This window comes from Cupressus sempervirens, chromosome 1, assembly GCF_028749045.1.
Source record: "Cupressus sempervirens isolate cs-2001-9-10 chromosome 1, ASM2874904v1, whole genome shotgun sequence".
In the NCBI taxonomy this organism is placed as follows: domain Eukaryota; kingdom Viridiplantae; phylum Streptophyta; class Pinopsida; order Cupressales; family Cupressaceae; genus Cupressus; species Cupressus sempervirens.
The window spans coordinates 601,305,999-601,319,424 of NC_143118.1; the positions used below are offsets into that span (position 1 = coordinate 601,305,999).

Here is a 13,426-nt window from a genome sequence, read left to right on the forward strand (position 1 = left end):
TTTATTTAAATAAATGTTGTCAAATTTATTATGGTAAAAGCTATGATACAACTATTTTAATATTTTTAAATTTTTAATAATACTATTAAAATAGATGTAAATTCATTATTTAATTAAATTAAAATTAGAATTTAATTTAAAACATTTAATAAATAAAATTTATAGAATTATATTATACATAATTATCGGAAAAAAAATAAAATTACTTTTTAATCTAATCTTATTTATTGTTATATTTAATATAGAACATAAAATTGCATATACTATTCTTTATAAGTTTATAACTGATATACTGTATTGAAATTTTGACAACTAACCCATATTAATCTCCTAATAAACTTAATACCCAAAAGACTCATGCTCTCAGAGAGCTCTTATTTTTCAATAAAACCTCACATTGTCAATGGTTTTTAAATTATTATGACTGATGATTAAATAGAATTCACAAGCATTAGCTAAAAGAAGAGAAAAAGCCACATATACTCGCTATATTCAACGGTTAGGCAGAATACGTATGCAATGAAGAGTAGCATACCAACTAGTCATACCACACGATCAAAGCCAATGTTACCAAATTGCCTTCATGGCCAATGATTGTATCCATTCATTCAAAAAACTGGCAATCAGGTAATGAGTTTTCACACGTTTCAATGAAGATTTGGGATTGATGTATTTTGGAGAAATGGCAGACTTACATTCTGTTTTACTTGATCCAAAGGACACCAAATCTACAAGCCTATGCTCATCTTCTGATGAAAATGATCACTTCCCACGAACAGGTTAGTTGTCTCTAACATCACATTCTGTTACACCCTCTGGCATTGCATTTTCATGATGGATCACTGTGATTGGGAATATTTATTTCTTGGACTAATCGTCGCCTCTTTCTTTAAGATTTGTGACATGGATTAATAATTTCAAGTGTCTTCTACAAGTCTAATGGTTGTATCAGGCGTTAGTAGCCCAACAACCACTCTAATTAGAACTAGGTCATAGGTTTGGATCCTCTTGGGGGACGCTGAGGAGGAGATTATTGGACTAATTGCCAATGTCTCTCTTCAGAATTTGTGACATAGTTTGATAGCTTCTTGTGTCTAAATCTAATAGTTGTATCAGAGACCTTTTGATGGCAATGGTGACCACCACTCTAATAATATTAATATATAAAAAAATTTCACACCATCAAATCCAGAAAATTCAGCAACATCGAATCCTGTTATGCCTTTTTTCAATTGGATTCTCAATTTTGTGTGGTGTTTTATGACAGGCACAGTATGGACTGCAACAGCTCACATTGTAACAGCAGTGATAGGAGCAGGAGTTTTATCATTAGCATGGAGTGTTGCACAATTGGGATGGATTGCAGGGCCTATTGTCATGCTTGTTTTTGCTTCCATCACATTGTATTCCTCTTCTTTGCTTGCTGATTGTTACAGGTTTCCAGATTCTATCACTGGACCCAATAGGAATTATACATACAAGGATGCTGTCACTGTCTATTTGGGTACTCACTTTTTCATTAGAACATTCAGTTGGGCATTTCAATGTTGAACTTAAGGTTGAAGTCAAGATTAATTATTATTATGTGTTCTGATTATTTATTATTATTTGTTAAGCTTGAGTAGAGGTGAACTCAAGACCTCTCAAATAAGAGGCTCACAATTTACCTAGTTGTGTTGTAGGCTCTTGCATTGGGACACAGTTTTTGATATGCAGTTTTTGAATTCAACAATACTCCATAGTCATCCTAACAGTTTTTGATATGCAATTTTGAATTCAATAATACTCCATGGTCATCCTAAAAGGGGGATCTGTATAATGGCAAATGGGTTAGTTTGTTATGTTTTGGCATTCTATGCTGATAGTGATTACTGTACCTGTTTTGCTGCTAAATATCAGGTGCAACGAAAGCATGGGTTTGCGGATTAGTTCAATACATCAACCTGTATGGAACAGGAGTTGCCTACACAATTACTGCTGCAATCAGTATGAGGTACCACAGAAGCATTTTACTTCAAGAATTATTCATGTCTTATTATTTTGTCCTGGTAACACACACTTTTGAAGAGAACTACGCTCAAGCTCACAAACAGAGAAATTTTGTGATGGGCCTTTTATGGTGTATATAATCCTAGTTAACCTAAATTAGGCACCCAGGAGCAACAAAAAAGGATGTCAAAGTATATAATTTTAGTAACTTAATGTTTAACAAATCCAATCATTTTAAAGAGGCTTACCTTTCATGTTTTTACGACCTATGCTAACCAAGACGCAAATTGCTTCAAGTCAATGAATGAAAGAATGAATGATGTTAATAACGTCTACAGGGCCAAAACAGCCTATGGAACCCACAAGACAAAAGACAAGCAAACCTCCTAGAAAAGGTTGTGAGAACATTAAGCCTTTTAAAGCTGCTTCTTTAAAACTGCTCTTACATAATGAATGTTGATCACTAAATTAGTTGTCCTGTCTAGCTGTGTTTCCTCATAAAGAGCATCTAAATTACTTGTTTCTAAAATATCCCCATAGTTGGAGCAGACGTCATTGTATGCTGGGCATTCTACAAGAAAGTGTCGCTTGGTTTCCGCCACTCCCGTGTTGCAAAATAGACATATTCTCTCCTCCCGCTCTTCCTTGGGTATTGTCCATCTACCCGTTTTGCATCTCAAATGGTGATTGCTTGTCCTAAGTTGTGCTATGAGCATTTTAGCTCTCTATTTGATATTTGCTCCTATCTATGCTTTCTCCTCATAAGCTCGCATTGGGTTAAATGAATGTATACTTCTCAAGGTGCTTATCCTTATTCTTCTCCCTAGTCCAATCCAGCTCCTAAAGCAATGCTTAATGTAATGCCTCCATAAATGTATCCGACTTTGGCCTTAACACACTTTGAAACAGAAGGAAGGGGAATGCACTTTCTTGTTTCCAAGCCCACAAAACTATTCTTAGAGTTTATAACTGAACTTGAGTCCTTAGGCAAAGAGTGGGAGGGATGAAAAGGAAACCCTTAAAACACTCGAATCAATAATAGCCCCTTGTAGGGGAAATTACTTTCACTCACAGAAGTTGAAACAAGTTGAAGGCATCAAAGCCAAATCAGAAGCTTCAGCAGCCCCAATCTGTTTGGAAAAGCTCTGAGCATAAGCCTCAAGAGAAACATTTGGAGCAATCGTATAATGATGGGTTTCAACACTCACTTATCAAATGGGTTTCAGATGATTGGTGAGAACATGATTCCCTTGCATATATTATTGCCTTGAAGGAGGACCTGATGGAAACAAAAAATTATTAAAGAAATCTTCTCAAACCACACAGGTTGTGATCATTTCTTATAAGCTATCAGTAATGAAGTTTCTACAGACAAAGCCTTGATAAAAAATTATGCACCTAAAAGCAATTCTCTCATAGTCCATAGGTGGTGGTCATTTTTATCAACCGCCAGTAAAACAATATCCAAAGGCAAACCCTTGTTGATATCTTTCTAAAAACAGACAAACCCTTGATAAAAATTATTAACACAGATATAGACATAAATGAAGCAAGAATATCTAGGAATTGCATCCAACATTTGGTGATATTTCCAAATCCATTACCAATAGTCTCAATACTCTTCATTTCTTAAAATTGCAGGGGCAGATAAGACAATTTTACACACAGAAAGGCTGAGAGGATCAAAGGTAAGGAGTCAAGACCTAATGCCTAGTAATCTTCTTGAAAATCCCATGAACCAATGGTAGAACAAATCCATTATCCTTTGAGGAACCGAAATCGAGAATTCAAAAACCAAAACCCTAAGTGGACTCGAGTGAAATATCGAAAATTCCAACCTTCCAAGTTCTCGCGATTGGCAAAACAAGATTGAGATCTGACAATGTTGCTAGAGGAGCTGTAGCTGGAAAGAGGCTTACATGAACCGAATCAATCCCAAGATGGAGAATCCTGAAACCAACAATCTGCGGTTAGTGAATTGTTTTTTGGAAGCCGCCAAGGATCTGGAAACATCATGAACCATGGGCGTATGTTAGACAATCAACTGGGCCTGATACCAAGACCTTCTCTGTTCTTGTGCGCAAGCAATTTCTGACTCTGTGCATATGTGAAGCTTTAAATCAATATATTTTTTACAAACTTTTATTTGTTTCAATAATTTTAGATTCTATACACGAATGTAGGTGGTGAATAACACTTTCAACACCTTGCATTTCAATTTATAGTGAATTTAAAAGTTAATCTGCATGGAATTCTCCGTATATTTGTTCAGTCTTCCCCAAATCCTTCTGATCTACCATCTTCATGGTCTATTACAATGTGTTCAATTTAGGAATGTATCTATAATATTTTTGTAAGAAACATTCAAATGGTAAACGCTTTGTGTACATATGTTATGTGAGGCATTGTTGCCCTGGCATAATTTATACCAGGCTCTGGTCGATACTTTTTAGTTCTTACTCATCCTGTACATTGCAGAGCAATCAGAAAATCTAATTGTTACCACAAATATGGACATGACTTTCCATGCAATTACTCGGAGTACACTTTTATGATCCTCTTTGGGATAATACAAATGATCTTATCTCAAATTCCAGATTTCGATCAAATTTGGTGGCTTTCCATAGTTGCAGCAATAATGTCTCTTTCCTATTCAACAATAGGATTGGGATTGGGCATTGCTAAAGTAATCGGTATAACTCAGATTCTCCTTTTTCAATTTTTAGGATCTGCATAAGCATATTTGATCAGGCTAAAGAAGTTCAATATTTTATTTGGGTCACTTGAAAATTTACTATATAAGCCAGAAATTCTATATGCAACAATTTCCCAATAGTTATCATATTGAAATCCTTGGTGAAATGGCAGAACATGGACAATTTTATGGAAGCATATCAGGAATAGGTGTAATGACTACGCTTACTTCAGCTCAGAAAGTTTGGCGTATTTTCCAAGCTCTTGGGGATATTGCATTTGCATATCCATATTCTTTCATTATCATAGAAATTGAGGTATAAATTGAGTTGATGCAATCTTGTTATTGTTAGTAGCATAAGATGCATAGTTTGAAGCTTCTTTTTCTATGATCATGTAGGACACGCTGAAAGCGCCACCTGCAGAAAACAGAACCATGAAGAAAGCATCCTTGATTTCTATTATGATCACAACTTTCTTCTATATGCTGTGTGGCTGCTTTGGTTATGCAGCGTTTGGTGAAGATGCACCTGGAAACCTTTTGACAGGGTTTGGATTCTATGAGCCTTATTGGTTGATTGACTTTGCCAATGCATGCATTGCAGTTCATCTCGTTGGAGCATACCAAGTAAGTAATACAATTAAAATTCTTCATAGATATTAAATTTCCACAATCCATTATAATTGTTATCATAGGTTTTTGGATTTGATTTTGCGTGTCATTTCGGATTACATTCCATGATCCTATCATCAAAATGAATAGCAAGAGATGTATAACAGATGTATAACACTTTATGAAGGTGTTATACATCTCTTGCTATTCATCCTGATTATAGAATCACAGAGGGTGATTCAAAATATTGATGCTAAAAACACACACAATCAAATCCAAAAACCTATGATAACAATTTAAATCCTTATTGAGTTCCTTCAAATTATTTCAAGATTTATATAACCAAATTTAATGGTTCTTGAAAGCTTGAACTCTTGCAAAAGGCTCATTTTTATAACACTCTGGTCTCTTGGTTACTGACTATCCAAGGAACAAAATTGCAATAAATACACCTGAATCTGGCCATATACATCTCCATTTATGCTTGGAAACACATATATGGAGTTATATGTGGCTTGATTTTGGTGTAATTATTGCAGTTTTGCCTTCTGGGATAGTGATGATCTTCTCTTACAGGTGTATTGTCAGCCCTTGTTTGCTTTTGGTGAACGATGGTTTTCTTGTAGATGGCCGAATAACAGATTTATCAACCACCAACGCAGCATATCTCTTCCTTTGGCTGGACCAATCACCATTAAATTCTTTAAGCTGTTTTGGAGAACTGCACTTGTGTTATCAACCACTGCCATTTCAATGTTGTTTCCCTACTTCAACAATGTGCTAGGGATTTTGGGTGCTATTAATTTTTGGCCATTGACAATCTACTTTCCAGTGGGGATGTACATTGTAAAGAACAAAATTCAATGTTGGTCATTGAGATGGACTCTTTTTCAAACTTTCAGCTTTATTTGCTTCCTCGTCTCTGTGGCAGCTCTTGCTGGATCCATAGAAGGGATTGTATAAGATGAGTGAATTTAGATATTCCCCTTACTGATATCCAGGATGGGGCAGTATTTGCTCCTATCTTCTTATTTGTTGTATATTATATTTATTTGAAGATATCCTCTTTAAGAAGTGGAGCAAAAATATGAATCCCTAAATGAAAATAGACAAAAATAGATAAAAGAGGAAATAACTTGCACTGTCTCATCTCAAAAAAGGGCAGTGTAAATGAAAACTTGTAGATTTACACATTTCTCATTCAAAGTTCAATTGTACATGGCACGCATACCAATATTGTTTTTGGTTATGGTTGCTTATTAGCCCCGTGATTCATTTTGTTTCTAGTCTGCATGCTTTATCGCCTTCAAGGTACAAAACATTGTGTGGTCTAAAGGCATTCTCTTGCATACATAATCTGAATACGAGGAGGATAATTTTAGATTGTGCATTCATAGTTCATTTTCTACACAGATAAAAGAGATTTCATATTGGATTTCAATTTGCATTATAAATATCTCTACTTTATAAGTTGATTTTAAAGGTGTCTTTAAAACGCCATCCCCCAATTTTTAAAAGTGTTTTCTTAAATAATACGTGTGTTGTCCATTTTTAAGAAATTGACTTTGTAATCTTCATAAAAAAAAAATATTCTTGACCCTAACTACTTTTATTTAAAATCATCATCATCATTAAGAGCACTACTTCCATGTTATTGGAAAATATCTCAAAGCAAAACCATATTCAGCAAGCTTGTCCTGGATATGAGGAAGGACAAAACAAAATCCATGGATGGTTACCATTATTAAGTCACAAAACATTCTAATAAAGTATATGAATTTGAAATCACAAACATATACCTAAAAGGAAATGAAACAATATCTTTGTTATACATGGTTTTTAGCATTTAGGATAATTGACAAGTAGGAGTAGTACTGGGACGGGTGAAATCTATGAACATTAGATTGATGCAATGAGTGCTAAAACATGGGTCAATGAATTTGACTAAAACAACCTACACAATTGAATCTTGGTAACAATATCACAATCTTTATAAGTGTTTTCTTAGATTACAAGTGTGTTGTCCATTGTTAAGAAATTGACTATATTCTTAATCAAAAAGATCCTTAACCCTAACTATATTTGTTCACAATGAAACCCATGGATAGTTGCCAACATTAAGTCACAATTTTTTTTTAGTAAAGTATAAGAACAAACATCAGATTGATACAATGAGTGCTAAAACATGGGTCAATGAATTTAACTAAAAAACCCTACACAATTGAATCCTCATAACAATATCACAATCTTTATAATAAGTGTTTTCTTAGATTACATGCATGTGTTGTTCATTGTTAAGAAATTGACTCTATATTCTTAATCAAAAAGACCCTTAACCCTAACTATATTTGTTCATAGTCATCATCATTAAAAGCACTACCATCATGTTATTATAAAATATCTCAAAATAAATCATAATCAGCAAGCTCATGATAGAGCCGAGGATGGACAAAATGAAACCTATGGATAGTTGCCAACAATACATCAAAAAAAAGTTTTAATAAAGTATAAGAATGAAATCACAACCATAATAACTAAAAGGAAATGAAAGAATATCTTTGTCATACATCGTTTTTAGAATTTAGGATAATAGATAAGTAGTAGTAGTACTAGAATGGGTGACTTCTGGAGAAGTTCCGGTGTTTCACCTCTATAAGCATCACCTAGATGCAATGAGTGCTAAGTGTTCCATTCATTCTCATGAGAGATGGGTTCATGTGAGCCAATATTCATTGGAAACATGGGTCAATGAATTTGACTAAAAAACTACACAATTGAATCCTGATAGCAGGTTCACATTTAGGATAATTCCATAAGTACCAAAGTAGTCATATGATCTAGAGTCACAATGAACCTCTTCGATTACTGAGGTGAGTTGTTCCATTGCCACGGTTGATGAGAACGATCCATGCTGAAAAACTGTTGATGCAGCCCTGATGCTGATGCTGCTGCATATCCATTCAAACCTTGATTTGGATTTCCTCCTTGTGAAGTCAGAAAAGCAGGTTGCTGATGCTCAGATGCTGATACTACTCCATATCCATTCACATGAAGATCATGATTTCCTTCTTGTGAAGTTTGAAAAGAGGGTTGTTGCTCAGATGCTGATGCATATCCATCCAGACCATGATTTGGATTTCCTTCTTGTGAAGTTGGAAAAGTGGGTTGCTGATGCTCAGATGCTGATACTACTCCATATCCATTCACATGAAGATCAGGATTTCCTCCTTGTGAAATTTGGCAAGAGGGTTGCTGCTCAGATGCCCCTGATACTACTCCATATCCATTCACATGAAGATCAGGATTTTCTCCTTGTGAATTTTGGAAAGAGGGTTTCTGTTGGTCAGATGCTGCTGCTGATGCATATCCATTCAGACCATGATATGGATTTCCTCCTTGTGAAGTCAGAAAAGTGGATTCCTGTTGCCCAGATGCTGATGCTGATGCTGCTGCATATTCATTCACATGAAGATCAGGATTTTCTCCTTGTGGAGTTTGAAAAAAGGGCCCTCTCATTTGTAAGTGGTTCTTCATGTCTAGAGGTGGTCCACTGATCCCTGAATTGTCAAGAAGAGATTTTTCCATTTTCAGATTGTTGTTCCTTTGGTAAGCAAGGGATTGACATGCCTCCATCATTTGATAATTAGGGGGAGTTGGATATGTCTCCCTCCCTTGATAATCAGTATGATCTCCTTGATTTTGAGCAAATACATGCTGTTGCTGGTTCAAATATGATGTGGCTTCAACTCCAACAGCATTCTGGTTTGAATAGGCTGCAGGTCCAGCACCACCCACATTCTGGTTTGAATAAGTTGACATTGAAGATGAATAACCAGCTTGAGCACATGACTGGACTTGTGATGGACTAGATAGGTTAACATGTCTCTGCACTCCTCCTGAGATGGATGAATAATTTTGAGGTGTTCCATATTGATTGCTAAAAGTGAAAAGAAACACTTCATTAGATTGTATTCGCATCCAAAATGTTGATGTTAATAAACTCTCACAATCTTACCCTGAATGTAATATCATAGATTGTAGAAATCTGTTATCATTAAACTAAAATAATTATGAGATCCCGCTCTAATAACGGTTAATTTCCATTATACTTACTTCCCCATCCAATAACTGCTTCCACCTTTCTGTTCCACAAGTTCCTTTGCCTTCTCGAAGCTTTCCTTATCTCTATCTGTAGTGATAAATAACAGCAAGATCTTTCTATTTTAATCAAATGGCCATAAATTAATTTATTGACAAGAGAAGACAATGTAATCTGCAAAATAGAGAATATTGTATTGGTTACCTTGACGATGGCCATTCATATGACCTCCAAGAGCTTGTGATTTAGAAAACTCCCTCTTACAAAATCTGCAAATAAATCTTTTACCCTCACCAACTGAACCCAATTCTCCATCCATCTTCCTCTTCAGACTTTACTGGAACTTGAACACTACTAAAATTCACTTCGCACTAACTGTAATATGTGAAGAGGTTTCTGTGATATAAACAGAACTACTGTTCTCGGAACATTTTACTTTCTTATACTAACTTCTTTCCGCCACGATCATTATTATAAATATATAATTAAATGGTTAAAAATAGGAAAAATGATTGTAATTTATAATACCAGGGTCTAAGATAAGTTAACTGGTGGATAAACTATACATTTAGAATCTATTTATGGTTTAAGAGTTTATAATTTAAAGATAGAATTTAAGAAATATGATTGTAATTTATAATATCAAGGTCTAAAATAAGTTAACTTGTTGATAAATTATGCATGTAGAATATTTGTGAATAATATATTTAGAATGTAATGATAAAAGTTAAGAAATACAATTGTAATTTATAATATAAGTTCTAAGATAAGTTAATAGGGTGATAAATTATATATGTAGATTATATTTATAGATTATTTATTTATTTTTAGTTTACAATGCATGAATATTCATGCATTTTTTCAATTTAGAATATATCTAAAGGTCATCTATTTTTCTTCTACATTATATTATAAGACTGTAATTTTTTTCTTTTTCTTCATGCACTTTATGACATTATAATTTCAAGCAAATCTTTAGACAATTCAAATATTATAATTATTTTTAAAAATTTATTTTTAACTTGATATAAATATTCTCATATTTTTTATTTAAATTTTACATAAATATTAATTTCATAATTGTAAATTATTAATCATAATGTAATATTCATGTATTTTTTAAATTTAGAATATATTTAAATGTCATCCATTTTTCTTCATACATTCTATTATAAGATTGTAATTTATTTTTTCACTTCTACTAGATTATAATTTCACCTTTCTAATATAAGAATAATTTTAAATTTAATATAAATATTTTACTATTATTTATTTAAAATTTCAATAAATATTAATTACATAATTTAACAATTCCCAAGAAATTGTATTTTTGTCAATTTGGCTGGAAAATTGTAAATCATTCCTGTTAATTATTAACCAAAACGTTTTTAAAAATAATTACTTGTCATCTCCACATTAGTTCATGTTGACTTCTATTTATTTAACTTTTGATTTTTAAAATTGATTTAGATTTTAGTTTTTAAATTATTTTTATTTTATTTTTATATTAATTTAGTTTTTCTTTAAATATTATTTTTTTGTTTGGATAATTTATTTAGTCAATAGAATATTTGTTAGTGATGTTGCTATTTTTTCATATTATTATTTTTATTTCTCTTATGATTTCTAAAAACAATTTACTTTTGACACTAAGATCATTATTATAAATATATAATTTAATGATAAATTTAGGAAAAATGATTGTAATTTATAATACCAAGTTCTAAGATAAGTTGACTTGGTGAATAAATTATGCATTTAGAATCTATTTATGGTTTATAAGTTAATAATTTAAAGATAAAATTTAAGAAATATGATTGTAATTTATAATATCAAGGTCTAAAATAAGTTAACTTGTTGATAAATTATGCATGTAGAATATATTTGTGGATAATAAGTTTAGAATGTAATGATAAAAGTTAGGAAATACAATTGTAATTTATAATATCAAGTTCTAAGATAAGTTAACTGGTTGATAAATTATATATGTGTTGGTAAACATATTTGTCACAATAGAATTTTCTCAACGGAGTGTGTGGCAAACCGTTCACAACAGTTGGATAGGCCCTTGTTATGTGGCCTTCCTCTGTGTTTGGAGGGGTAGCTCCCTCGTATGATATAATTTTGAAGCTTTTCGAATAAAGAATCTAAAACTAAAAGGTGAGAAAGCTCATGATGACAAATGCACCACACAACTCCAAGGCTTTCCCAAACTACTAAGTTAAAACTGCTAATAACAACAATCAAGATCTACACTTGAAAACTATTACTAGCACAATGTTAATCCAAAGATTCATAAACATCTACACCATACCGTGAGAATGCTCACTACAAAGAGAATCAACATTCCTAACAATTTAGATTTGGAAGAAGAGAACTCAAATTGCACATTCCTTTATTTTCTTGCACCAAGAACCTAAGAGGAATTTCTGATTACAAAGACAAAATTTGTACATACTTTCCAAATATCAACTCCTAATCAAAATTTCGGTATAGTGCCCCCTTTTTCTAAAGCCAAAAAGTCCTCTTACAAAGCAAATAGGTGTCTGTATATAGATACAGAGGTTAATAACTACCCTCCTGTGGTTAGTAACTACCCCCCAAATACGTGATTTGGATGAGGTTAATTAAACTCCACAAAATTAACCTTAATGAAAAGAATGTTGAGTAATTTATCTTGATAGCCATTGGATCTCCTCCTTTTAATCTTGAATGCTAAAGAAGAGTCAGAGCATGCGTTTTTACAATCCAACTCAAAAAGGTATTTTGCCACATATTCATCTAGCTCCAAATTAGAATGGATTCTACAGGCACCAAGCAGAGATCCCCAAACAACAACATCTGGTTTGACTAGCATTCTTTGTATAAAATCAATTGCTTTGTTCAGGCGTGCAGCTCGACCAAGAAGATCAACCATGCAACAGTAGTGTTCTACTCTTGGTGTGATGTAATAATCTCAACTAATGTGATCGAAATAAAGCTTTCCTTCCTCCACCAATCATGTATGGCTGCAAGCAGCAAGAACACAAACTAAGCTGACATAATTTGGTTTCGTTCCTTCATGCAACATTTGTTCAAAGAGTGGAATCATTTTCATGCCATAAGCATTCTGAGCAACTACTGATATCATTATATTCCATGAAATCACATTCCTCTCTGACATATTGTTGAACTCTTGGAGTGCATCTACTACGTTCCCACATTTAGCATACAAGGTGACAATGGCATTTTGCATGGAGACATCTTCAACCCAGACAGTTGCATTTGATTAAAGAGTTGTAATGCCTCCTCGCCAAGCACACTCTGGGCATATCCCATGGTCATTGCTTGTTCGATAGCTCCCCTATTGGCACAGACTGGAAGGATGCTAGCAAAGATTGCTGAGCTGAGCTTTACATCTGCTAATTCCATTGTTTATCCTATTGATGTTAATATTCTTGATATTATCACTGGTCATATTAATGGTCTTCCTAAAGATACCAATTTATTTTGGAACATATTGTCATCTAACATTCTTTGGCAGATCTGGAAGTGTAGGAACGAGGAAAGGTATCAAGGTAAGCCAAGAGATCTTACTGAGTTTTTTTCGAAAACTCACTTATTTTAAAATATCTTTGTAGGTGCAGGCTACTATGCTGATCGAGCAAGGTAAGATGAGAAGGTTCCTTCATGATGGGCATGCTACTTTTTTCTACTATGAGCTGAAGAATGGATACTAATGGCGTAGAACCCTAGATGATCTGCAAGCTTTTGAGCAAGCTTGCATTAGGCTGAATAGAGAAATCAGTAAGAAAGTTAATGCTAGAAAAGAAGATTTATTTAGGCTGATGCAGATTCAAGAACGTAAAAGTGTTGTTTGGATGGAGGGTCCCTTAGTTGGACTACTTGGGTGGTCAATTACTATGATGTTCTTAGTTAGATAGTCCTTCTCTTTTTTATGTTGTATAGTTGAGTATGTTCTTCCTTAGTGAGGCTTGGCCTCCTTGTTGATTTTTGTGGTGGTACTTTGGTTGCTTTGTATTTTCTGAAAC

At 33.5% G+C, this 13,426-nt stretch overlaps 2 protein-coding genes across 3 annotated transcripts; one reads left to right on the forward strand and one right to left on the reverse strand.

Annotated features, from left to right (window-relative positions):
- Positions 1-514: 514 nt before the first annotated feature.
- LOC149578883 (amino acid permease 3-like) lies at positions 515-6,567 on the forward strand. 2 transcript variants are annotated; one of them, XM_089832463.1, is made up of 8 exons: positions 515-627; positions 719-779; positions 1,268-1,504; positions 1,900-1,993; positions 4,468-4,682; positions 4,858-5,000; positions 5,084-5,311; positions 5,873-6,567. In XM_089832463.1, exons 3-8 carry the CDS (start codon positions 1,378-1,380, stop codon positions 6,257-6,259), a joined length of 1,194 nt encoding a protein of 397 aa, XP_089688589.1. In that variant the 5' UTR covers positions 515-627; positions 719-779; positions 1,268-1,377; the 3' UTR covers positions 6,260-6,567. The 2 variants fall into 2 exon arrangements, with proteins under 2 accessions (XP_089688589.1, XP_089688580.1); XM_089832454.1 differs by having other exon boundaries at positions 590-779.
- A 1,216-nt stretch (positions 6,568-7,783) lies between these two features.
- LOC149578884 (uncharacterized) lies at positions 7,784-9,808 on the reverse strand. The gene is made up of 3 exons (XM_089808136.1): positions 9,600-9,808; positions 9,410-9,485; positions 7,784-9,233 (listed from the first exon to the last, which is right to left on the reverse strand). Exons 1-3 carry the CDS (start codon positions 9,712-9,714, stop codon positions 8,159-8,161), a joined length of 1,266 nt encoding a protein of 421 aa, XP_089664262.1. The 5' UTR covers positions 9,715-9,808; the 3' UTR covers positions 7,784-8,158.
- Positions 9,809-13,426: the final 3,618 nt, after the last annotated feature.